Consider the following 13,303-nt stretch of genomic DNA (forward strand, 5'->3'; position numbering starts at 1 on the left):
ATTTGCGCAGATTACGGGTCATTCCGGGTCTATGGTGACCCGGAATAGAAGGGGGATCACGGTTGTCTAAGACAACTACGATCCCCCTGAAGCGATAGGAGTGAGGTGGCAGGGGTGCCACCCCTCCTATTGGTGGTCTAGACGAGGCTGCGGGTGACGATCGGCGGGCGGCGAAGGAGATCGTCGCGGGCGGCAGAGGACGACGGCTTCTGGATCCTACGGAAGCCGTTAAGTTGCCTAGCAACATCTGGAGAGCTACAGTCTGAGACTGTAGCCCTCCAGATGTTGCAAAACTACAACTCCCAGCATGCCCAGACAGCTGTTTGCTGTTTGGGCATGCTGGAATATTTAGTTTTGCAACAGCTGGAGGGCTGCAGTTTGAGACCACTATATAGTGGTCTCTAAACTGTATCCCCCCAGATCTTGCAAAACTACAACTCCTAGCATGCTCAAACAGCTCTTTGCTGTCTGGGCATGCTGGGATTTGTAGTTTTCCAACATCTGGAGGGTCACAATTTGGAAATCACTGTGCAGTGGTCTATAAACTGTAGCCCTCCAGATGTTGCAAAACTGCAAATCCCAGCATGCTCAAACAGCAAACAGCTGTCTCACCATGCTGGGAGTTGTAGTTGCGTAACCTTCAGCTGTTGCATAACTACATCTCCCAGCATGCCCTTTGGCGATTAGTACATGCTGGGAGTTGTAGTTTTGCAACAGCTGGAGGCACACTGGTTGGAAAATTCTGAGTTAGGTAACAGAACCTAACTGAAGGTTTTCCAACCAGTGTGACTCCAGCTGTTGCAAAAGTACAACTCCCAGCATGCACGGTATGTCAGTACATGCTGGGAGTTGTAGTTTTGCAACAGCTGGAGACGCACTGGTTGGAAAATACTGTTAGGTAACAGAACTAGAGATGAGTGAATTTACAGTAAATTCGATTCGTCACGAACTTCTCGGCTCGGCAGTTGATGATTTATCCTGCATAAATTATTTCAGCTTTCAGGTGCTCCCGTGGGCTGGAAAAGGTGGATACAGTCCTAGGAGACTCTTTCCTAGGACTGTATCCACCTTTTCCAGCCCACCGGAGCACCTGAAAGCTGAACTAATTCATGCAGGATAAGTCATCAACTGCCGAGCCGAGAAGTTCGTAACTAATCGAATTTACTGTAAATTCGCTCATCTCTAAACAGAACCTAACTGAAGGTTTTCCAACCAGTGTGCCTCCAGCTGTTGCAAGAGTACAAATCCCAGCATGCAGTGCATGCTGGGAGTTGTGGTTTTGAAACAGCTGGAGGTTTGTCCCCCAATGTGAACGTACAGGGTACATTCACACGGGCAGGTTTACAGTAAGTTTCCTGCTTAAAGTTTGGTCTGCGGCAAATTTTTCGCCGCAGCTCAAACTCCTAGCGGGAAAAGGAAAAAAAGCCCCCCAAAATTAGTAACGCAATTTCTCCTGAGTACGGAAATACCCCATATGTGGGCGTAAAACGCTCTGCGGATGCACAACAAGGCTCAGGAGTGAGAGCGCACCATGTACATTTAAGGCCTAAATTGGTGATTTGCACAGGGGTGGCTGATTTTTACAGTGGTTCTGACAAAAGCAAAAACAAATACCCACACGTGACCCCATTTTGGAAACGACACCCCTCATGGAACGTGACAAGGGGTATAGTGAGCCTTAACACCCCACAGGTGTTCGACGAATTCATTAAATTTGGATGGGAAAATGAAAAAAATAAAAAAATTTCACTAAAATGCTGGTGTTACCCTAAATTTTTCATTTTCACAAGGGAAAATAGGAAAAAAGCCCCCCAAAATTTGTAACCCCATTTCTTCTGAGTAAGAACATGCCCCATATGTGGATGTAAAGTGCTCGGCGGGCACACTACAATTCTCAGAAGAGAAGGAGCGCCATTGGGATTTTGAAGAGAAAATGTGTCCGGAATTGAAGGCCACATGAGTTTACAAAGCCCCCATAGTGCCAGAACAATGGACCCCTCCCCCCCCACATGTGACCTCATTTTGGAAACTACACCCCTCGTGTAATGTAATAAGGGGTACAGTGAGCATTTACGCCCCACAGGTGTCTGATAGATTTTTGGAACAGTGGTCCGTGAAAATGAAAAATTTAATTTTTAATTTGCACAGTCCATTGTTCCAAAGATCTGTCAGACACCTGTGGGGTGTAAATACTCTCTGCACCCCTTATTAAATTCTGTGAGGGGTGTAGTTTCCAAAATGGGGTCACCTGTGGGCGGGTCCACTGTTCTGGCACCATAGGGGGCTTTGTAAACGCACATGGCCCCTGACTACCATTCCAAACGAAATTTCTTTCCAAAAGCTCAGTGGCGCTCCTCTTCTGAGCATTGTATTTCACCCGCAGAGCATTTTACGTCCTAACATGGGGTATTTCCATACTCCGAAGAGATGGGGTTACAAATTTTGGGGGGCATTCTCTCCCATAACCTTTTGTAAAAATGGTAAATTTGGGGAAGAAACTGCACTTTAGTGAAAAAAATAATTTTCTTTATTTATACATCCGATTTTAAACGAAAAGTCGTCAATCACCTGCGTGGTGTTAAGGCTCACTGGACCCCTTATTACGTGCCTTCAGGGGTGTAGTTTCCAAAATAGTATGCCATGTGGGGTTTTCTGCTGTTCTGGCACCATAGGGGCTTCCTAAATGTGACATGCCCCCCAAAAACCATTTCAGCAAAATTCACTCTCCAAAATCCCATTGTCGCTCCTTCCCTTCTGAGCCCTCTACTGCGCCCGCCGAACACTTGACATACACATATGAGGTATTTCCTTACTAGAGAGAAACTGGGTTACAAATTTTTGGAGGCTTTTTCTTCTATTACCACTTGTAAAAATTCAAAAACTGGGTCTACATGAACATGCGAGTGTAAAAAATGAAGATTTTGAATTTTCTCCTTCACTTTGCTGCTATTCCTGTGAAACACCTAAAGGGTTAACAAACTTACTGAATGTCATTTTGAAAACTTTGAGGGGTGCAGTTTTTATAATTGGGTCATTTGTGGGGTATTTCTAATAGGAAGGCCCTTCAAATCCACTTCATACCTGAACTGGTCCCTGAAAAATTCCGATTTAGAAAATTTTGTGAAAAATTGCTGCTGAACTTTGAAGCCCTCTGATGTCTTCCAAAAGTAAAAACATGTCAACTTTATGATGCAAATATAAAGTAGACATATTGTATTTGTGAATCAATATATAATTTATTTGGAATGTCTATTTTCCTTACAAGCAGAGAGCTTCAAAGTTAGAAAAATGCTAAATTTTCACATTTTTCATCAAATTTTTGAATTTTTCACCAAGAAATGAGTCAAGTATCGACAAAAACTTACCACTATCATAAATCAAATTTATAAGTAAAAGCATCCCAGAGTTATTAATGCTTAAAGTGACAGTGGTCAGATTTGCAAAAAATGCTCCCGTCCTTAGGGTTATAATGGGCTCCGTCCCCAAGGGGTTAATCAAAAGGGCATGAGTGGCTCCTTGTGTACACCTAGCAACACAGTATGAGTGAAGCAATAAAAAGGAGGGAAAAAAACAAAACAAAGCCCCCCAACCAGCCTTAACCCCTAAGGACTCAGCCCATTTTGGCCTTAAGGACTCAGACAATTTAATTTTTACGTTTTCATTTTTTCCTCCTCGCCTTCTAAAAATCATAACTTTTATATTTTCATCCACAGACTAGTATGAGGGCTTGTTTTTTGCGCGACCAGTTGTCCTTTGTAATGATATAACTCATATCATAAAATGTATGGCGCAACCAAAAAACACTATTTTTGTGGGGAAATTAAAAAGAAAAACGCAATTTTGCTAATTTTGGAAGGTTTCGTTTTCACGCCGTACAATTTATGGTAAAAATTACGTGTGTTCTTTATTCTGAGGGTCAATACGATTAAAATGATACCCATTATTACATACTTTTCTATTATTGTTGCGCTAAAAAAAAAATCTAACTTTTTAACCAAATTAGTAAGTTTATAATCCCTTTAATTTGATTACCTCTAACTTTTTTATTTTTCCGTATAAGCGGCGGTATGGGGGCTCACTTTTTGCGCCATGATCTGTACTTTTTTTGATACCACATTTGCATATAAAAAACTTTTAATACATTTTTAATTTTTTTTTAATAAAATGTATTTAAAAAGTAGCAATTTTGGACTTTTTTTCGTTCACGCCGTTCACCGTACGGGATCATTAACATTTTATGTTAATAGTTCGGACATTTACGCACGCGGCGATTATTTTTTACGCTTTTGGGGGGTAAAATAGGAAAAAACGGACGTTTTTCTTTTTTATTGGAGGAGGGGATTTTTCACAGCTCTGCGGGCGATCCGATCATTCAAATCGCGCACTGCCGCAGATGCCGGGATCTGTATTGATCCCGGCACCTGAGGGGTTAATGTCGGGCGCCCGCGAGATCGCAGGCGTCGGCCATTGCCAGCGGGTCCCTGGCTGCGATCAGCAGCCGGGATCAGCCGCGCATGACACGGGCATCGCTCCGATGCCCGTGGTTATGCACAGGACGTAAATGTACGTCCTGGTGCGTTAAGTACCACCGCACCAGGACGTCCATTTACGTCCTGCTTCCTTAAGGGGTTAAAGAGGTACTCCAGTGGAAATTTTTTTATTTTTTTTTTTAAATCAACTGGTGCCAGAATGTTAAACAAATTTGTAAATTACTTCTATTAAAAAACATTAATCCAACCAGTACTTCTGATTAATACTACAGAGGAAAGGAGAAAGGAGAGTAGGAGAAAATCCCCATAGCAAACATTTGATGCTCTGGACAGTTCTTAAAATGGACAGAGATGTCAGCAGAGAGCACTGTGCTTGTGAAGTCAGTAGAGAGCTCTGTGTTCCAAAAAGAAAATTTTCTCTGTAGTATTCAGCATCTAATAAGTACTGGAAGTATTAAGATTGTTTTAATAGAAGTAATTTACAAATCTGTTTAACTTTCTGGCACCAGTTGATTTAAAAAAATAAAATAAGGTTTTCCACCAGAGTACCCATTTAAACCACAAGCCATCAGGGCAGTTATAGGTGGTTTCTTCCTGGCTCATCAGCCTTGATTGAGAAGAGCTTTCCCTATAACCAAACAGTTGAGATCTATCAAAGTTTGGTGGGAGAGGGAGCAGCTGCTGGGGTACACCCACATGAACTCATGGATCAGGAAGCAAGAAGTGAGAACTGGTTCCCTTTAAAGGGGTTCTCCGGAGCTCCGCTTGCAGCATCCGAAAGTTTATTACTCCGAACGCTGTGTGCGGGCTTCAGTGTTCGAGACCGCCCCCGCGTGACGTCACGCGCCCCCCCTCAACGAAAGTCTATGGGAAGGGGGTGTGACAGCGGTCGCGCCCGCTTCCCATAGACTTTCGTTGAGGGGGCGGGCGTGACATCACGAGGGGGCGGCCTCGAACACTGAAGCCCGCACACAGCGTTCGGAGTAATAAACTTCCGGACGCTGCGAGCGGAGCTCCGGAAGGCAGGGCAGTGGAGAACACCTTTAATGTCTAAGTCTTTAATTTCTCTGAAGTAGATCACTTGACTTCAGAGCCAAAAAATAGCCTAAACCTACGTTGGATACTGCCATACAATTTTGAGATCTCTTACCATTTAATTCCTTCAGCAGTCAGTGGAATCCTCAAGTGCTTCAGCGCTTCCCTTTTACGCCGTATCAAATATAACTCACTTTCCTCCGGTTCTGCCCTAAAAAATTATTAAACAACAATTCAGAAGTTAAAGACGACCTGTGGTCAGTGCAATAATTATATATTATTTTATTATTAGCAATATTTTGTAGCTTTATGTGCTGTTTGCTTTTTTGTCATGTTCCCCTGGCCCCAAGATTAAAACAATTTTTTTTATTTTATTTTTTATTATCAAAACATTTGCATAAAAGGCATTAGTTGCACAAGAAAAGGTCTACTGTCATTTTACACATGCAATAAGACACCAGAAGTTGTGAAACGTGTGAGTCCTGTAAGAGAACCCTACAGATTGGTACAGCTAACTTGCTGTGACACCAAGAGTTAGATGTGCTTTCAGTAACATGTACTCAGCTTAGAGCCAAGCACCACCTTTTGTTTTTGCAAATTGTGCTTGTCACACAGCACGGACCCCATTAACAACAACTGCCTAGTTTGAAAGTACCAATAAAAATGATTTGACTACACAGTCATAGATCACATAACTTGTTATGCAGACGTTGCCATTCCAAGATCACAACTTTAAGTTTGGTTTTGCCCATATAGAACATTGCCTAAGGGGATAATAAGAGTAAGCTTATGACATCACAAGCTTAACATCCCCCCCCCCCCCCACAGAAAAATAATATATATCATTCCCCTTGGGCTCTGTTTGCACTACTGTTATGCTTAAATCTGTTAGGTTTCGGGTGATTTTGGATGTCAAGAATAGTATAGCCTGTTATTCCTTTCCTGTGAAAAAGGCAGAAACCCAATGGACTCAATGTTCTGCTATACAAAAGATCGATCAGCTTCAATAATAATGTAAGCCATGCCATTAATATCTACAGTTCCTCAAAGGGGTTAAATGAACCCTTGCTCAACTGGAAAATAGACTGAAAAGAAGCTGACAGTCACAGGCTCGCAAACAACTGCTGCATGGAAAATGCAACAAGGCAGTCACATTAAAGACTTTTCCCTTAGGACTTTTCATAAAGGACCACCAGGTCCATGTGCCCTTACAGGGTATAGTGAAAATAGTTTTTATAATCGAACCAGTTTCACAGTAGAAAGAATTACCCCAATTATCAAATGTTAACACTTATGGTTTGAACAACCTGTGTAGAGGAAGAGTTATCCCGTTGCCCACAACAACCTATAAGATCGCCTTTCAATTTTCAGAGGCCTTTTTAAAAAGGCACAATCTCTCCACTGGTTTTGATAAATTCCTCCAAAAATGGGTAAAATTGCCAAATTTTTTATTTATTTTTTGGTTAATTTTTAGAGTTTTGTTGATCTTAAATAAACATATACTGGAATTCTTGAATCCTCATAATATGTTTGGTGCCTCTCACTGTTCTCATCTACTGTACGGCAGCTAAAATGTAGAGTCAATTATGACAATTCCTGGTGTAAATTGTGTTAAATCTTCCATACCACTGGAGACCACGCCCCACTTTACTAAGCTCTGCCAACTGTTTCATAAGCAAGACAGGAAGGGGATTTATGCGCTTTACAAAACTCCCACAGTTTAAATGGGGGTTGTGGAAATCAAGTAGCTCGTTCTCCGTGCACAGAGCCCCGCTCGTCCTCCGTGCACAGAGCCCCACTTGTCTGCCCACACTTCCCGTATTGTCTCTGCAGAGACACACAGGCAATAGCTGCTGGGACAAAAAAAATTACACATTTAATCAATGTACAGGATGGGCCATTTATATGGATACACCTTAATAAAATGGGAAGGGTTAGTGATATTAACTTCCGGTTTGTGGCACATTAGTATATGTGAGGGGGGAACTTTTCAAGATGGGTGGTGACCATGGCGGCCATTTTGAAGTTGGCCATTTTGAATCCAACTTTTGTTTTTTCAATAGGAAGAGGGTCATGTGACACATCAAACTTATTGGGAATTTCACAAGAAAAACAATGATGCGCTTGGTTCTAATGTAACTTAATTCTTTCATGAGTTATTTACAAGTTTCTGACCACTTATAAAATGTGTTCAATGTGCTGCCCATTGTGTTGGATTGTCAATTCAACCCTCTTCTCCCACTCTTCACACACTGATAGCAACACCGCAGGAGAAATGCTAGCACAGGCTTCCAGTATCCGTAGTATCAGGTGCTGCAGAATGGGAAAACAAAAATTGAAACAGAACCCTCAGTTTACGCAGAAGATTTTGTTCAGTGATGAGGCAAACTTTTATGTGAATGGTGAAGTTAAACAAAACCACCGCTATTGGTCTGACACTAACCCACACTGGATAGATCCCTCCAAGACTGTTGGAACACAAAAATTGATGGTATGGTGTGGTATATGGGGTACAAAGATAGTGGGGCCATTCTTCATCAATGGAAACCTCAAGGCCACTGGATATGCGAAATTGCTACATGATGATGTGTTTCCCTCTTTATGCACTGAAACTGGCACGTTCCCTGAGTTTTTCCAGCAAGATGGTGCACCACCACATTATGGGTGTCAGGTCCGAGCATTCCTAGATGAACAGTTTCCTGGAAAGTGGATTGGTCATAGTGGGCCAGTTGAATGGCCCCCAAGGTCTCCTGATCTGACCCCCTTAGACTTTTATCTTTGGGATCATCTGAAGGCAATTGTCTATGCTGTGAAGATACGAGATGTGCAGCACCTGAAACTATGGATACTGGAAGCCTGTGCTAGCATTTCTCCTGCGGTGTTGCTATCAGTGTGTGAAGAGTGGGACGAGAGGGTTGCATTGACAATCCAACACAATGGGCAGCACATTAAACACATTTTATAAGTGGTCTGAAACTTGTAAATAACATGAAAGAAAAAAGTTACGTTAAAACCAAGCACATCATTGTTTTTCTTGTGAAATTCCCAATTAGTTTGTGTAACATGACCCTCTTCCTATTGAAAAAACAAAAGTTCTGATTCAAAATGTCCGACTTCAAAATGGCCGCCATGGTCACCACCCATCTTGAAAAGTTCCCCCCCTCACATATACTAATGTGCCACAAACAGGAAGTTAATATCACCAACCATTCCCATTTTATTAAGGTGTATCCATATAAATGGTCCACCCTGTATATTACAAATATACAAGTTATTTTCTACATTATATAAAGTGTACTTGTCATTTGCAATAACTTTTTAAGCCAATGACCCATCTCCAGCTTGTACACAACATAGAGCATTCAGAGTCCTTCAAATTTGCCACATTATGTTAGAGCATAGACTGATTCCTCCCACCACCAATAATGATTTAATGACAGAGGCCCATTCTGAGAATGAAAGGGAGTGCAGGTCTCCAGTCTGTCTCAGCACAGAGGTGCTCCCAGCAGTACAACAAACTTACAACACAGGGCTGTGCTGCAAAGCTAATGACTGGGAGCCCCACTGTGAAGAGTAGGGATGTAAGAAAAAAATCGATTCGCGCGATTATCGCGATTTTTTGTTCCGCGATACTGAATCGATTTTAAAATTCTGAGAATCGATTTTTTTTTTTATAAATTATTATAATTAACATTTACTGTATTTCACTCACTGAGTCGCAGTCCTATTTGTCTGTCTTATTTTTTTTTATAACACTTAAACTCCTGACCACTAGTTGGCAGTGTACCCGTTATCAGCTCTGTCCCACTCACAGGCTGCTACCGCGAGACTACAGACTCAGAACAAACAGAAAGGAGAACGTACGCACTCACAGGACAACTCTCGCGGGACCTTGTTCTTTCTCAGCTAGAATAAGTTTTCCCAAGCTTTTAATAGGGAATATCGCGATATATCGTGATATATCGCCAACATGACAGTATTGCGATATATCGAATCGCCACCCTGGTATCGCGATTCGAATCGAAAAATTATTGGCGATTCACACCCCTAGTGAAGAGTAATACTGAAGCAGCCATGGCACTGAACAGGTTTTAGGCTGCATTCACATCACTTTTTTTTTACAATACAGTTCCCGTATACATTTTCATTTTGAAAATGTACAGAACCGTATTGAAAACCGTAGGCATTGACTCTCCATTGAAAACTGTATGCCAAACAATGCATCCGGTTGTATCCTTTTTGCGTCGTATGGTTATGTCCATTTTTTTCCCTCTTACCCACAACCATAGCCTACCATATTTTTTTATCCGGGTGAAAAACCGTATTGAAACTAGGGATCGACCGATTATCGGTTTGGCCGATATTATCGGCCGAGGTTTACGATTTTGGACGTTATCGGTATCAGCAATTACCTTGCAGATATTCCGATAATGCCCCCCTGCACTGCCCCGCCCCAAGACCGCCGCTGCTGCCCAATTGCCTCCCCCATCCCCGGTTTTATAATCTACTTCTGGATCCTGCGGCGTCCTGCATTATGCTGTGTGCTGCGCAATGACAAGTGACGTCCTCAACACGACGTCACCATCAGGACGCCGCCGGAGCCAGAAGTAGCGTGGACTCTGGGAACAGGTCATTATAAAACCGGGGATGGGAGAGGCAATGGGGCAGCAGCGGTGGTTGGACTAAGGACCGGCAGGGAGAGAGAAGCAGGCGGCGGTAGTCTCTGGCCAGAGGATAGGGGGGGGCAGCGATGGTGGTTGGACTCAGCAGGACCCCAGGACAGGCAGGGAGAGAAAAGCGGGTGGCGGCGGCAGCCTCTGGCCCAGCAAAAGCCGTTGCAGTTCATTGATTCGCTTTAAAACAATGATCTGCAGCGGCTTCTTCGGGGCCGGATTGGGGGGGTGGAGAAATAGCCCATAATTTATACCAATATTCCGGTATAAGTTATTGGCTATCGGCCTGAAAGGCCACAGATTAACGGTATCGGCCCTAAAAAAAATTGATATAGGTCCATCCCTAATTGAAACCGTATGAGATTCCTTTAACATCCAGTTTGCACAATACGGTTTTAGAGTTTGCACATGCACAATGCAGATCGAATTGAATGAAAAGTAAAAACAAACGGGTGCAACCGGACATCATTTTTCAAACATTGTACGGTTTTCAACCGTATATGGATTAAAATTTGTACACACGTTTTGAAACAGTAGTCTGGTTTTCATCAAAAACCTGATACGGGAACTGTATTGCAAAAACATGGTGTGAATGCACTCTTACAGACTGTACCAAAGGTCAGTGTACTAGTGGACAACGTGCATTATGGCATTACAGGGAAAATTTGCAATTGCGATTTTGGGCCTAAAAATTGCGATTTCGATATGCGATGCGATATAATAAAAAAAATTGTGAAATCCCCCATTTCATGTCTAATCGACCACATTTCACACCTACCTGCCCATTTTATGCCCACCGCCCATTTCATATCTCCCCCTTGTCACATCCCCCCCCTGTCACATTCTTGTACTGCAGCAATACACTAGGTTTCCTGGTCGGTTTTCAAGTCTTCCGCGGGAAACCTAGTGTGTTTGCTGCCGAAAAAGACCTTTCCCCATCAGCCAATCACTGGCTTAACACGAGACACCACTGTGGCCAGTGATTGGCTGAAAAGAGAAAGGTCCTACTAGTTGAATGGTGAAGAGAGGACACCCCGGACCGCACGGAGGGGGAACGGCATCTGCAGGGACCGGGAGGAGGTGGGCAGAAGGTTTATTTTTTTTTATTTTTCTCCCTGCGGCCTTTTACTTAGCTCATGTTTTTCTATCAGTGTGCCTTCAGCTGTTGTGAAACTACTACTACCAGCATGCCCGGACAGCCTTTGCCGGTCCAGGCATGCTGAGAATTGTAGTTTTGCAACAACTGGAGGCACCCTGGTTGGGAAACACTGACTTTTAGTACTGTATTTATTGATGTATAACACACAGTGGCGTATAACACCCCCCCCCCCCCCCCCCCATTTTAACAGGGAAATTTAAGTAAAAAAATAAATAAATGTAATATAAATTACTTGTACTAAACAGGGCTGTGGAGTCGGAGTCGAGGAGTCGGACAAAATTTTGGGTACCTGGAGTCTGAGTCGGCAAACAATGCACCGATTCAGACTCCTAAATTTAGATTTGAATAAAAAAAAATAAAAAAAGTTAAATGTAGAGATGAGCGAACTTACAGTAAATTCGATTCGTCACGAACTTCTCGGCGCGGTAATTGATGACTTAGCCTGCATAAATGAGTTCAGCTTTCAGGTGCTCCCGTGGGCTGGAAAAGGTGGATACAGTCCTAGGAGACTCTTTCCTAGGACTGTATCCATCTTTTCCAGCCCACCTGAAAGCTGAACTAATTTATGCAGGATAAGTCATCAACTGCCGAGCTGAGAAGTTCGTGACGAATCGAATTTACTGTAAGTTCGCTCATCTCTATTTAAATGTCCCAATTCACAAAGTTATAATTAATGACTTCTCTACTGTACGAATAAAGATCAATGCATGAAGTGCCTCACGTAACCGCAAAACGAACACGTTAAGTGACCGTGAAGAAGCATGCTTTTCATGTGCTTTACTATATGGCACACAACGCACAATTAGGAGAGGCAATTCTTATACTTTCCATAGTGTTGTGTTCTGCTGTTACAGGGAACCCATGGGTAACCTAGCCACTCACTGATAAGGGAATAAGTTAAAAATGTTTTATGCAGGACTAGAGACACTTGTATAAGTGAAGGGAATGGAGGGTCAATAGTTCAAGACTGAAGCTGTAAACCATTGGAAAAAGGCTATAAAAACTTGTAAACTTGATTGTTAGCTTAAAGGGGTACTCCGCCCCTAGACATCTTATCCCCTATCCAAAGGATAGGGGATAAGATGTCAGATGGCCGGGGTCCCGCTGCTGGGGACCCCCGGGATCGCCGCTGCGGCACCACGCTCATTACTGCACAGAGCGAGTTCGCTCTGTGCGTAATGATGGGCAATACAGGGGTCGGAGCATAGTTACATCATGGCTCCGCCCCTCGTGACATCACGACTCGCCCCCTCAATACAAGTCAATGGGAGGGGGCGTGGTGGTAGTCACGCCCCCTGCCATAGACTTGCATTAAGGGGACGGGCCGTGATCGCAGGTAATCGCATGTTTTCCCAGGGGGCTGTATCGCTATACCGCAAAAATCTTGATTCGATTGCTTTTGCGATATATCATGCATCCCAAATGTGCATATTGAGAAAGAGTTCAACATAAATCAGGTAATGTTGTTACAGTACAATCGAAAGTGAACATTGACAGAGCAGAGCCAAATCACTCACAGTAAGCTAGTACATCTCAAGGTCAATGTTTGAGTATACCATCATGCACTACAACTATGAAATATAAGGAGAAACCCATAGAAAGGAATCAACCATTGTGACAATTAGCAACTAGTATTTTTTTCCCTTTAATAATATGGGGGGGGGGGGGGGGGGGGGAGATTCTTAATAAATAAATAATTATACTCCATCATATACTGAAATGTTTTATTTCAATATGTTTCTACATTATTATGCTAGATTAGGTTAGACCATGCATTTTAGAAAGCCACATGAACATAGGCAATAGATTGATTCACTTATGGGAGAGTTCTCTAGGCATGAAAGGAGACAGGAGAAGGTGCACTGATCACATTGTGAAAGCATTGATTCCACTTTATCTATACATAGGTATCACCCTTTACTGTAATTCTGCCTGTGATAAGGAGG

General features: G+C 42.8%; 1 protein-coding gene and 1 long non-coding RNA gene across 4 annotated transcripts in view; one reads left to right on the forward strand and one right to left on the reverse strand.

The window, feature by feature from the left end:
• SCAF11 (SR-related CTD associated factor 11) overlaps positions 1-13,303 on the reverse strand; it is a 115,760-nt gene that overhangs the window by 35,748 nt on the left and 66,709 nt on the right. For both annotated transcript variants that reach the window (XM_056573986.1, XM_056573985.1), the window contains exon 9: positions 5,641-5,736. In XM_056573986.1, the coding sequence (XP_056429961.1) occupies positions 5,641-5,736 (96 nt within the window). The remainder of the gene's footprint in view (positions 1-5,640; positions 5,737-13,303) is intronic.
• LOC130369160 (uncharacterized) overlaps positions 1-13,303 on the forward strand; it is a 135,701-nt gene that overhangs the window by 11,583 nt on the left and 110,815 nt on the right. The window lies entirely within an intron of this gene.

The sequence above is a fragment of the Hyla sarda genome, chromosome 4, assembly GCF_029499605.1.
Source record: "Hyla sarda isolate aHylSar1 chromosome 4, aHylSar1.hap1, whole genome shotgun sequence".
NCBI classification, from domain to species: domain Eukaryota; kingdom Metazoa; phylum Chordata; class Amphibia; order Anura; family Hylidae; genus Hyla; species Hyla sarda.